Genomic DNA, 13,639 nt, shown 5'->3' on the forward strand with positions numbered 1-13,639 from the left:
CCATGCAAGTAGCATTTTTGTATTTGTATTTGAAAACATTTTTTATGATGTTGATTTTGTAGTAGATGGTAATATATTACGAAAGAGATTAATGATCAAAGTATAATGTTGGAACAATATGAAAGGTTTAATATAAAAGGTTTATTATAAGCCTAGCCACTTATTAGCGACTAAAAAAATTTATGGTAAAACTATTATATAAATGTTTTTAGCAACTACCTATGCTTAAAAAATAAACTAAAATTCAAAATTTAACTATGACAGATGAGAATACAAATCATGTGTTGTTTGGTTTGTGCAAGCATATCAAGGGGGAGAAATCAGTTATATACTACCTCTGTGACAGGAAGATCGCATTTTGTTTATATATATATAACGATTGACTGTCCGTTTTATTTGAAATTGTTTTATGATTAGTATTTTTATTGTTTTATGTGTACTATTTTTTTTACTTTTTTATAAATTTTTTAGATAAGATGAATAGTCAAATGCTAAACACGAAAACTCACAACTGTATTTAAAATGAGACGGAGATGTAATGGATCACTCCCAATCCATATGTAAGTGACACAGGCATCCCAATGCGCATACTATATGTGGCAAGGCATTCTTGGTGCTGGGCTAGTGGCCCTCTCTGGATTATGTTGGATTTTCAATCCGCTCGGCTTGCGTGATTAAGAGGGCACAAGTGGTCTTCCAAATTTGCATCCCAAAGACAAGGACCTAGCTCCCACCTACAAAAGCGTATACTAGTGTGGACCAAAACCCCTTACCACGGGGCACGGGCCCTCACCAAGTTTCATTCTTCGTACGAAACTACTCCATGAATTCGCATTGCAGGGCTCCAAAAAAAACAAGCGAAATCCTACAGCAGCAGTATTGCTCGCGCTGCACCTCTACTCTAGTCTGCCACCGGCGAAGCGCGCCGCTCGAGCCTTCTCTCCAAAAACCCCTATAAAACCACCGCTTCGCACAGTAAAACCTCCACCTAGTTGGCAGTAAAAAAAGCGCCGCTACCTACACGCACAACCGCTCTGCACAAGGGGCCATGGACAACAAGCCGGCGCAAGAACGCCGCGAGACGTGGGTCCCGGGCGCCGTCATCGTCGGCGCGGGCCCGTCGGGGCTCGCCGCGGCGGCGTGCCTCGCGGCGCGGGGCGTTCCGGCGACGGTGCTTGAGCGGTCCGACTCGCTGGCGTCCACGTGGCGCCACCGCATGTACGACCGCCTCGCTCTCCACCTGCCCAAGCGCTTCTGCGAGCTGCCGCTCCTCCCGTTCCCGGAGGAGTACCCGACGTACCCGTCCAAGGACCAGTTCGTGGCGTACATGGAGGCGTACGCCGCGGCGGCGGGCGTCGCGCCGCGCTTCGGCGCCACCGTCGAGGAGGCCGCGTTCGACGCGGCCGTCGGCGCATGGAGGGTGCGTCTCGACGGCGGGGAGGTGCTCATGGCGCGGTGGCTCGTCGTCGCGACGGGGGAGAACGCCGAGCCGCGGGTGCCGGACTTTCCCGGCATGCAGAAGTTCGCCGGGTGTGCCATGCATACTTCCGAGTACAAGTCCGGCGAGCAGTTTGCCGGTAAGAAGGTGTTGGTCGTGGGATGCGGGAATTCTGGCATGGAAGTGAGCTTGGATTTGTGCCGGCATGGCGCGAAGCCCTCCATGGTGGTGCGCAACACGGTAAGAAGCTAGTTAAACTGAGCTTATGCTTTAGAACCTATCTATCATGCTCTGTTTTTCCCCTGTTTTTTTTGTCTGTATTTGATTTATCTTTCTGTGTGTCACATCTTATTGTCATTGGACATATTATTGTCATCTTAAATCCGTTTTCATTGTGCATGGCTGTATTGGATCATATTCAGGAAGGAGAAATTAGACCTGTTAACATCTTCCATTCCACACAACTTTATATGTCGGGTGTCTTGTCCTATCAACAGCCGTTTCTTTCTTCCATTTTGCCTCCCCCTGCCCTCCGATAATTACGCGTGTCATTTTCATTACATTATTATGATGACGGGTTACACAAATCTAAGCGCCGTGGTGATGTTTCGTCCAGGTGCATGTCCTACCAAGGGAAATGTTCGGTCTATCCACGTTCGGCATCGCCATGGCGCTGCTCCGATGGCTACCGGTTCAGCTCGTCGACCGGTTCCTTCTCACGGCGGCTCACCTCATCCTCGGTAACACGGGGCAGTTCGGCCTAAGGCGGCCCAAAACAGGGCCCATCGAGCTCAAGAACCTCACCGGCAGGACACCCGTACTGGACGTTGGGACGCTAGACCACATCAAATCCGGCAAAATTAAGGTTAGTGCCAACCATTCAGCTAGCCTAGCTCCTTTCAAGAACCAGTAGTAGAAACTGAGACCAGTCAAACTGTCGAGCTGTACATGTGAGCTGCTGGGCGTCTACTTCCTAATGTGGCACATCAGCTATTCGCACATGCAGCATGTACATTTCTCTTGTGGAAAATGGTTCTCATATGGAGATTCATTTATTTTATCCCTGTGGGTTTTCTCCTGTGCTTTGATTGATGAGGCGCTGATGGGAATCATGCATCACTAGGTAGTGGGAGCAGTGAAGGAGATGACGAGGCAAGGGGTCAGGTTCACGGATGGCAAGGAGGAGCAATTCGACACAATAATCCTCGCCACAGGCTACAGGAGCAACGTGCCATCTTGGCTCAAGGTAAAGCAGAGTGTGACTCACTCTTGTTCGTTTTATTTTTCTTTCTGTCCGCACTGCACTATACTACTACTAGTAATATATATCTCGAGATGATACGGATTATATGGTCAACTGTCAAGCCCAAGGATATTAATTATATGTCTATATGTACGTGTGCTTTATGTGTTGTAGGATGCCGGTGACTTGTTCACGAGGGAGGGCATTTCCAAGGTCCCCTTCCCTAACAGCTGGAGAGGGCGGAATGGTCTCTACACCGTCGGATTCACTCAGCGGGGGCTCCTCGGCACGTCATCGGACGCCCTCAACGTCGCCAAAGACATACATTGCCAATGGAGAGAAAGGGACCGATCTGCTATTAATGTACTTGAAATAAGCAACTCTTCCTTTTGATTTGACTGGAAATGTACAGTGTTTTGATTAGGAATATTGTATTGTGTGCATATAACACCATGTTCTATCTCCCTTTTCAACAAAGACTGATGATCTTGCTCTGCCTTATGTCGATTACTTGCCTATTGAGCATCTTTTGGGCAAACTGTTATTATGACAAGAATTTAGAATTTATATATCAATACTCCTTTAAATGGGCGTAATGGTAGCCACCAACTTCCTATTTTCTTTGAAAAGAAAAAAAATACAGTGTGAAAAAGGAAAAATAATGATTTAAGTGGGTTACTAATAATTTTCTTGAATTAAAACCCTGTTGCAATACACGGAAAGACAACATGCTAGTTAGCATACTGTTGTTAACGCCGAATATACTTTCGTGCATATATGGTCAGCGGGTGAAAAGCATCACATATTTGTGCTGATCTGATAAAAACCCATTTAGACAAATGTGGTTCTGATCCAACCCATCTTGCTCACCGAGGTTCGGCGTTGGGCCGCAAGCCCACAATCCAGGAGATCTACAACTTTATAATTAATATCTTTTTTCATTTCAGATCGTTTAATAATCCAAATATTCCTTACAAAATCTCTAATCTACGTTACAAACGACTTCCAATATAGACAAACTTTATACAAATGTTGTAGATCTTGACGAGATCTACAACTTTGTTGTTTACCAGCTTTTATTTAGACTGTGTTCGGAATCAGACGTTCCCAGCGTGCACAGTAAGTACCGAAAACTTAGCGGTCTATTAGCGCGTGATTAATTAAGTATTAGCTATTTTGTTTAAAAAAATGGATTAATATGATTTTTTAAGCAACTTTCATACAGAAACTTTTTGCAAAAAGTGTACCGTTTAGTAGTTTGAAAAGCGTGCGCGCGGAATACGATGGAGAGGGGTTGGGAACCTTCAGTTCCAAACACAGCCTTAAAATTGTTTAGAGTATCAAATAAGCATTATTAGTTTTTTTAGCAATTAAAACCGACAAGAAGATCTAAATGCAACAAAAAAAACATTTATAACCCTTCTCATTAGGGGTGGCAGCAGGGCCGGGTTGGACAGAAACGCTCCCCCCTCCTCACATTCCTCCCCACCCCGCATTGCAAACCGGGTAACCCAATGCACCCGGGCCCCTGTGAGGACCCAGCGGGAGAGCAGCCCCCGCATTTGGCGACGTTGACGGCTTGGGGGCTACAACGAGGAGTCGAACGTTAGAGGCACCGATGACAGCTGAGGGTGGCGAGCCGACGATGAAGATAGAAGCAGGTGAACTTTTGCGCGTCGCCATCTAATTAGGGATGCAGCAACTGGCGAGACTAAGGGCATTTACAGTTTTGAGGAGCCACAGCTGCCATGTGGGCTGAAACCACGCCCTAAAAAAATTTCTCTCCCACAGTGCAAGGGTCTTCATGCGTAGCTTTGGTTTTTTCGTTTCAGCCCCTCGTATTTTCTATTTCAGTCCCTTGCTATCTTTCTATTAACAAAGAAATCCAAATTTTACACTTTGCACCCCAAAAGTCAGATAATACGTATAGATTTCTCCCCAATCAGATAAGGCTGGAGCTGCCACTTCTTCTCCCCCTCACCGCGTCCCATCCCCATCCCCATCGCCGGCGCCCCTCCCTCCCCATCGTCGGCGCCCTCTCTCCCATCCCCATCCCCGTCGCTGGCGCCCCTCCTTCCCATCCCCATCAACGTCGCCGGCGCCCCTCCCTCCCCGTCGTCGGCGCGACGAGCCGTGATCTCTGGGAGGTTAGTTTCTTGGGTTGCTTTGCTGCAGAGACTGATCTCCTGTTTTTTCTTTCTTCTTGGACTGCTCTTTCAGATAGAATTTTTTAGATCGGTTTTCTGTTGAGGAAGGCAAGTTCTTTCGAGGGTGATTTGTTGTTTGTTCTCGATGTCTTTTTTATTGATTAGTACTAAAGCATCGATTCTAGATTGGTCTTGTGTTCATGTATACGCTTCAGGTGTTGAAGCCATCAATCAGTTCAGTGTGTGCTAACCTGTTCCAGGTTCTCATCTGGGTTCATGCTTTGAATTGGTTTAGTTTTATTTGGTCTTTGCGATTATGAAATTTCAGTAGTTGGATGTTGATTTTCCAATAGATGAACAGTCGATCAGTGCAGTATGTCAATCAGTCAATGACTAATGCAGCTGTTCATGTCTTGTGCTTGATTCAGGCGAGCGCGGGAGGAGAAGAAACGCGCGCGCAGGGAGGGCGATTTGGGGATGAAGCGCGCCGGGAGGAACCGCGCGGCGAAGCCACGCCTCAACAATGCGCCACGCTCTCGTTTCTCCACGCCACCCTGCCTCGATAGCGCCAAAGAACAGGTGACCAAGTTTGGTCACACGCGCTCGCGATTTGTGGGCCAACGCTAGGACGTGACGGCGATTTTTGGTGGCTCGCCTACGTGAACCGCTCGGGCTGAATGCCAGCAGGGTGCACTGTGAATGGACAAGGCAAGGTTGGCATGGATGAAGACAATGGAGTCGGGACATAGTCACGAGATCGGAGAAGACTGCAATTCGCACGGTGACACGGAGCAGAGATGTGTGACGATGTGCGGCGGCTGTGGAACAGGGAACAAAACTCAGGGTTTTTTTTTTCCCAGTATATCCAAACTCTTTCTCTATTGGGCCTGTTGTGCCAATATGTTATAGGTGGTTGTGGGCTTAAATTCTCAGAATTGGCTACTTTTAGAAGAGTAATTCACAGCCTCGAGCCCTGTCAGGTCTTCCGTTGGTAACTTAGCATCCCTGCCTTTTTTTTCTCCGTTCTTTTATTTTTCGGGGCCCCACCCCCCTGCCCCCAGCCCATAAGAGTGGTCCCATCGCGTCCTCAGCCCTAACGAGAAAATTACCATCCCTACTTCTCGCACTCTAGAAGGGTCAATTTTTTTTTTAAAAAAAACACCCTTCCGAAGGACGCAAGGGGAATACATATGTAAATTTGTAAAAGAGAAAATTATTTGTTAAATATTTTAACTAAAGAGTAAAAAGAATTCTTCAAGCTCAACCGCATTAACCAGCCGAAAGAACTGACCGCTGAATGGCAACTAACACAAATCATGAGCATTGTCTTGATCATGCAATTTTGTACGCAAAATATTAGTTAGTAGAAAAAACAAAAAAAGAAGTTGTCGTGCGGTCGTGGCCGCTCACGCACTGGTATGTGGCAACATGTATTTTGGTGCCACAACTCTGGAACAATACATAAAGAAAAAATACCTGTACCAATTAATGGAACATTGGCGATGATTCTAACTAAGAAAACGTGAGGGCTAACCACAATCGTATTTAGCTTTATTTTTTAAAAATATGTAAGTAAGATGGTGCAAATTAATTACCTTTTGCATTCAAACAATGCGAATTTGCACTAAGACCTTAAAGTTTGATGGACTAGTATACTCTCGCAAGGTTTTCCCCAGATTAGCGGTGAAAACGGGGCGAGTATTTCCCGATCACCCGCCCGACCCGAAAATTATGGGAAGAATATATGGGAGAGAAAATGGGATACCCGATATTTTCAGGTTTGAACCTGAATCCGTAAAAAATATGGGTTAGGATACGAGAAACGTTTTATCCGCCCGTATGTTCTATATTATAAAACATATGTGAAAATCTATTATAAATTCACCTATAAACATGATAAAAGATTAGTTAATCACTATTTTTATGATCTTACATGTAATATTATATACTTTGTTCCTTGATGTATCTTTTTTTAACACTTTAATTGCATTCTTATATTAAATATCTATTGAATTAGATATACAAATAAATATCCGTTCCTGAATCAGATTTGAAGAAAAAATTAATATGGGACATAATACAGGATGAGAGATATATTATTCAACCTTACTTGTACCCGGTTCCAAAATTAAAGGAAGATATGGGAATGCTATGATCTGCTCGTACCAGGCCCGTTTTCACCCCTACCCCAGATGAAATGTTCTACTTTTTTAAGTTTTTTTTATCCGTACTCCATAAAAGACAATGCATCATTTGCAATGGTGACTATGTAGATATATAGACTTGATAGTCTTAAAAAAAAGTAAATTTCATAAAACCCTACCTACATAATGGATTTTGGCGGTTATAAGACAGCGCTACTTCTGATAGATAATGGATATATAGACTTGATATCTATCCATTATCTATTCAGGTTGCACACAATCACATATATTTTGCTATGTGGCACATAACCTCAGATATTAGGGTAAGTTTCACAAAACCAAACTATTGATCTTTTTAACTTTTATCTACCATATTTTTAAGTTTTACAATCACATCTTAAAATTTATGGGCATTGTATCCATCATATAAATCCTACACCCACTTTTTAAAAATTTTGATATAAGAGTACGTCAAAAGTGTTAATGGTTTGGTTTATATGAAACTTTAGTATCATAATACCCAAAGTTATGTAACACGTGATTGGATAATAATAGGTGGGGTTTTATTAATTTTACTCAAAAAATTATTTGCAATGGTAACAATACCAGTAATAGAATTAATCTAAATCATCATAAACATATATTGTCAATACATTTTTCTATAGAGAAGTATTTGAATTTTGACATATTGTAAACTATACAGAGAAATTAGGAGCAGATCTAGCATGAAGGCGGCGGGGTCTCGAGCCCCTACTACTGGCACAAGTACCATGGGAGTTTCCATGGAGCCCCAATAAAACTTTTTGTTATATAGATGGAAAGGGGAGGTAGTTTTATTTAGTTTTATTTGGTTTCCTACAGATAGCACATACGGTACTGCCTGGCAGTGGTAAAAAAGGTCCGGCTAATGGACAAAGTCTCGTAACTCCCGCGAGGAAAAAACACAAAATCGTTTGCATGGATTGCCGAACTTCCCCGACCTTGCAGCACACGAGTGGAAGCACGCCCGGGAGACATCCTCCGGACGTGCTGGCTTCATCTCAACCGCCAACTCCAGTTCCCCGACGTGCATGTCGGCAGCCATGGCTTCACGCAGCCGCTGAGGCAGGGACACGCCTTCTCGCGACATGGCGACGTTCAGGTCGACCGCTGACAACTTGTCCACGCAGAAGGCCGGCACCTCACCCCATCGGCCGACCACGACGCGGTTGTAGTACAGCGGTACGTCGGCGGCCTGCAGAATCGCCGTACGTCCTTTCGGTTATCCACGTGGACGGTGAGTTGAAGGCCGGCGAGGAGATGGTCGTCGGGCCGCGCAGCGGGTCGGGCCCCTCGACGCCAGTGAGCTGAACGGTGAAACGGGGAGGAAATAAGTTTATCTGAGGTCCCTAAACTTGTCCACGAATTCTATTTTCATCCTTCAACCAATAAAACCAGATACAATGGGTTCCTCAACTATGAAAATCGATACTAAGTCCCTCGGCGGTTTGGACGGCGGTTTTCACTGACGTGGTGCCTACGTGGCTAATTTGACTCTATCTTCATCTGACGTGGCATTTCGATCTGAAAAAATATTAAACCCCGTGGGACCTATATGTTAGTTTCACATAATTAATTAAAAAATAGACGCCCCACATAGGCCCCGCATGTCATTCTCACCCCTACCTCCTCTTTCTCCTCCATCCCCATCTCCCCTCTCTGGCCACGATCACAGCGGTGTAGGGGACAACGACCTCAAGAAGGCGGATAAGGCCGGTCTTGACTCTTGACGCCCTTCCCATGTCCTCCGTCACTCACCTCGGCGGTACGCTCGGCCGGTGAAGAGAAGAAGCGCAGTGGAGATGGCCCAAACGGTGAGAGTGGAGATCGGAGGGAGTTGGGGGCACCGCCGGCAAATTGCTACCACTCCGCCCCACCGGCTTCGCGCGCCGCCACCGTCCCACTCCACCCCGTTGCTCTGCCGGGCTCCCCGACGGCTGCGCCCGCTGCGCACCAGAAGACGACGATGACGAGGCTGGCGCCCTCCGCTTGGCTCCACAGCCCCGCTGGCTTTGGACGCCGCCCAAAACAATGGCGTTAATCATGTTAGGATTCCACATTCAGAGAGTGAGCTGGACCACAACATTGATTTTTGCGCAGAGATCGATGGATCGATTGATTCTGTCGCCAACGACTCCACCAATTCTGTCCAAGGTAAGAGTAAGTAAAATAGCAGACTATTAACCAGCTATAAATGTACTTTAATGAGACGATGAGCTGCAGATCAATCTGTTTATTGGCAACCACAAAACTAAAGCAGTTGTTTTGTAGATGATGAACTTGAAAACCATTTGGATCACCACCCAAACAAGCACAAAGTGCTAAAGCCACCGAATCAACATTCAAACGAAACTTGAGGTGGGAAAAACATACCACCAACTTAAAAGAAGACGATCTAGCGAACCTTGGAATGAAATGCACAGGGGAAGAGAATCGAGACCTGATTTCTTTTGCAAACTCCAAACCTGGAGAGAAATCCCAGCCATCGACAAAAGAGAGATCCGCCATGAAGAATCATGCGAAGCTCAGAATCGCTCTCCCGATCGCCAGTCCGAACATTCCGGATCGCATACCCATAAATTTTAGTTTGGATCTCTTCCTTGTCCTTTCCGCTAGTTGACCGTTAAATTCTTATGAAAAAGCCAATTTTACCATTTCCTATAAAGAAACATAATAAATTAATGGAGTATATTGTCGGAGCGTAGAAATTTGTTAGCTGGGCTATTATATTTATGTGTTAGTTATCACCGTATTATTTGCAATAAATATGCTTTTAGATATAACATAAAAATTAATACTTATTTATTAATTAGTTATTAAAGGTTGTTTATAAAGCATATAAATATATTTGTCTTATAAAAAAATCTGTTGTATTACTATCAAAACACATGGTACATAAAAAACTTTTATTAAATAATAAATAAGTATTAATTTTTTATATCATATCTAAAAATATATTTGTCACAAATAATATGGTGCATAACGAACTCATAAATATAATAGTCCCACCCAATAAATTTCTACACTACAACAATGTAGTCCATTAATTTATTATGTTTCTTCATAGCAAAGGGCAAAATAGACTTTTTCATAAGAATTTAACGGTCAACTAACGGTCAACTAGCGGAAAGGGCATGAAAGAGATCCAAACTAAAATTCATGGGTATGTGAGGGAATGAGCAAAGTTCAAGGCTGTAGACAACTGTTAAGTACCAAATTAACACCGTCAATACCAGCATAAAACCATAAAAGTAAAACATCCAATGTAGTGGTAAGGTTTATTTCTAACCATTTCCATGAGTGTTGGTGTATATTTGGATGCAGGTGACGAACCACCAAAGTTGAGACAAAAGATACATGAGGAGGTGAATTAAACTCCCATATTCAAGCGTAATGAAACACATTCAAATGGGCCAATTGCAAGTACATTTGGGCTGAGGGGTTCTCCACCAGAGCCCACGAGAAAATTCGGAGCAAAATAGGCCAACAAGGGTTTGGCGAACCCGTAGTTGTGCCATTCGACCCCATACTTCACAGGTCGGCAATTACCGACTTGCTATGACGGTTTCTACCGACTTTACCTGAACAACCGTCATCAGCTGGACACATAGCAAGATGAGAGTGAAGATGCCATTTAGATGCTTAGCATCTCCACAATCTCAAGGCATCTCTCCACCTATAAATACCCATCTCTCCCTCATTCACAACACACACCAAGATGTAGAGCTGAATTACAAGAGGCTCTAAGTATACTTTAGGTTCTTTATATGTTCTATAGTATACTTAAAATAGGGAGAGAGTAAAGTAAAAGAAGTTGGAGGAATCCCGGAGTTGTCGGTAGTCCTCTCATTATTCTTGTACTTTGTTAATTACCCTGGTTCAATAGAAATATTATTCTGAATAATTAAGATTTGTTTAGTGAGAATTAACTCTTGGTTGTCCACCCGGACGTTGTCAAGTCGAGTTGCGCATTGAGAATATTGGTGCCGCTCAATACTTTTGCTAAAACCTACATATAGTATGTTTAGAACAAAAATCCACTCTAACCCAACACCTGAAACATTGGTATGCTTCAAGACCATAAAATTTTTTATGTAAAATGATACTATATATGATCTGATAGTCTCCAACACAACACACCGTGTATGTATCACTAGTTATAGTGACAAGTGAGTAACTGACAACTACTCCATGCGATTGCAAGACCAAATGAGGTGCAAACCGTGTATGTATCTACTGGAAGGTCAGAGCATCTATAGTAGTAATACCTGAGGAATGTTAAAGGGGCAGATCGCAATCAACCACACATAGGGGGAGGAGGTGATCGATCCTCTTTGTAGCTCTCGGGGACAAAGCACGACACTGGCATAACATCGAACGGGTCGCGAGTGAGGAGGTATCGACCCACCAGGACTCCACTATCATGAGACAACGCTGTGGCTGCCCCACGGGTGACCTGGGAGGGGTAGTCGATATCCTGCTCGGCACACCCCCCTCTTCGACGAGAAACAGAGTAGCGTGCCGCGTCGCTGCCGATGATGGGGTTGAACTCGGGGACCAGGTATCTGCCGCCGCCGGGGGCGATGGCCAAGCTGAGGTTACCCGTGTGGGCGATGGTCATCTCGGGGGGCCAGGAGGCGGAGAGCGCTCGCGGAAATGGAAAGGTGGAGCGTGGGAACCACGTGAAGTAGCCCTTAAGTAGGGATTCCACGGAACGAGCCCGTGCCCCAACTTGTCGATGATGAGCGGGCCTGTGTGGCAGTGCTGCGAGATGAAGAAGAGGAGACTGGGGGATGTCGGCAGCGGGGACGGAGGGGAAGTTGTGTATTGTGGTCGGGGTTGGCGCATTGTGGGGCCACGACGAAGATGGCAACCCATGGCGGCGTGGAGGGTGTGAGGGAGAGCTCTGCGCTGCCGAGCTCGGCATCGGTTTTGTAGCGGTGAGCATGGTCCACGGCGCCGCCGGCGAGGATCCCATTGGAGGCGTGTGGGGTTTTGGTGGAAGAAAGTGGAGAGGCCAGGGTTTGATGTCCGTACTATTTTGAAATCAAGATGCGCAGGCGTAGCGGAGCAGGCAGAGTTAGGCAAGGCCCCCGCAACCGCAACTCTGCAAGCCTCAATTTTGCCCATTTCGGCCCTTTGCATAAATTTATTTTATGAATTATTCCTTCGAAAAACTTTTCTTGTTCGGTTTAGAGGGGATTGAAGAGAATTGGAGAGTATTGAGGGGAAATAATTCCACATCTAAAATAAATCTCCTTCAATCCGTCCCTCACAGGGATTAATCGAACATGTAAACCCTCACAGGGATTAATCGAATACGCCCTTACATGGGAAGAAATTTGTGTAGAACTAGTGGGATTCATTACAAATGAAAAAACTCATATAAAAGCCCGTTAAGTGCAGAAATTGGTTTGAAGGAATTTTGAATGATAGAAAATATTCCTTCATATCTCGGAGGAATTCTAACATGTGGTCTCATCTCATGTTTACACATATCTTTGAGAACTCTAAAATAATATATAAATCTTACTCCCTCCATTTCATAATATAAGACACAACTATTTTTTTATATTCCATAATACTCCCTCCATCCACAAGAATTAGATATATTTCACATTTGAGTTTTTCCAAATAAGTTGTTTCTATTTATAGTCTTTATACATCCAAGACTTAGGGTGTGTTCGGGAGTGAGGGTTGGGAACCCTAGTTGCCTAGCACGCAAAACGAAGCAGCATTTAGTGCATGATTGATTAAGTATTAGCTAAAATAAATTTGAAAAATTGATTGATATGATTTTCTAAAGTAACTTTCATATAGTTTTTTTCGAAAAAAATGTAATGTTTAATAGTTTAAAAAACGTGCGCACGGAAAACGATAGAGGTGAGTTGGGAAAGTAGAGAGAAGAACTCAGCCTTAAATTGAGAGGTAAATTATATGTTTGATTAAAACCCAACAAGCCATGTAAATATTCATTGGTTCCATGTTTGTATTCACTCTTTGATCTTTATTACATGCAAGATGAGTTAATTTCTCATTGATCTTGGTGACAAAAGTAATAGGTGTAACTTTTTTTGAAAGGAGTGAGTATAAGGCATGCATGCATACAATTAACTAAGACCTCTTCTCCATTAAATTATTACTCATTTTTTTAAAATCATCTACCCTCGAGATCTCTAATTCTATTTAATGCATGCATTACATTTATTAGGATGATCCAAACTATGAGATGATAAGAATTGTTTCTTGGTCTCTAGGTTAGAGCAATTTGAATAGTATAGCCAACTACATGCTCCAAATCATCTATAGTTATTTTAATAGCCATGGAGTAGTTCATACCCGGTATGTTGACCTACAAGTAGTGAAACTACTAGGTAGGTCCGTCGGTTTGGTACGCAAACTAAGACCAAAGCAATTTATGTGTACTTAATGCAACTTTGCAAGCAAAACAATCAAGATTTAAATTATAAGAGCAATATGGTCAAGGCCTCAAGGGTGACTTTTCTTGCTCAAGGTGTTCACGATACTTCTCGAAATCTGCACTCGAACATAATTCCGATAAAGTAGTGAAAAAATTCAAAATCATACACAAAGACCAATAAGAAGACCTTATTTAGGACTAATAATA

The 13,639-nt window shown here is 43.8% G+C and overlaps 1 protein-coding gene across 1 annotated transcript; it reads left to right on the forward strand.

Annotated features, from left to right (window-relative positions):
- The first annotated feature begins 810 nt into the window (after positions 1 to 810).
- LOC127755275 (indole-3-pyruvate monooxygenase YUCCA1) lies at positions 811 to 3,200 on the forward strand. The gene is made up of 4 exons (XM_052280935.1): positions 811 to 1,678; positions 2,055 to 2,303; positions 2,562 to 2,684; positions 2,856 to 3,200. Exons 1-4 carry the CDS (start codon positions 1,049 to 1,051, stop codon positions 3,072 to 3,074), a joined length of 1,221 nt encoding a protein of 406 aa, XP_052136895.1. The 5' UTR covers positions 811 to 1,048; the 3' UTR covers positions 3,075 to 3,200.
- Positions 3,201 to 13,639: the final 10,439 nt, after the last annotated feature.

The sequence above is a fragment of the Oryza glaberrima genome, chromosome 1 (assembly GCF_000147395.1).
Source record: "Oryza glaberrima chromosome 1, OglaRS2, whole genome shotgun sequence".
NCBI lineage: Eukaryota > Viridiplantae > Streptophyta > Magnoliopsida > Poales > Poaceae > Oryza > Oryza glaberrima.

Coding starts and splice junctions, on each gene's coding strand:
- LOC127755275 (XM_052280935.1), top strand. CDS start 1,049: ATGGACAACAAGCCGGCGCAAGAACGCCGCGAGACGTGGGTCCCGGGC. Junction 1,679..2,054: donor CCATGGTGGTGCGCAACACG/GTAAGAAGCTAG, acceptor TGTTTCGTCCAG/GTGCATGTCCTACCAAGGGA. Junction 2,304..2,561: donor TCAAATCCGGCAAAATTAAG/GTTAGTGCCAAC, acceptor ATGCATCACTAG/GTAGTGGGAGCAGTGAAGGA.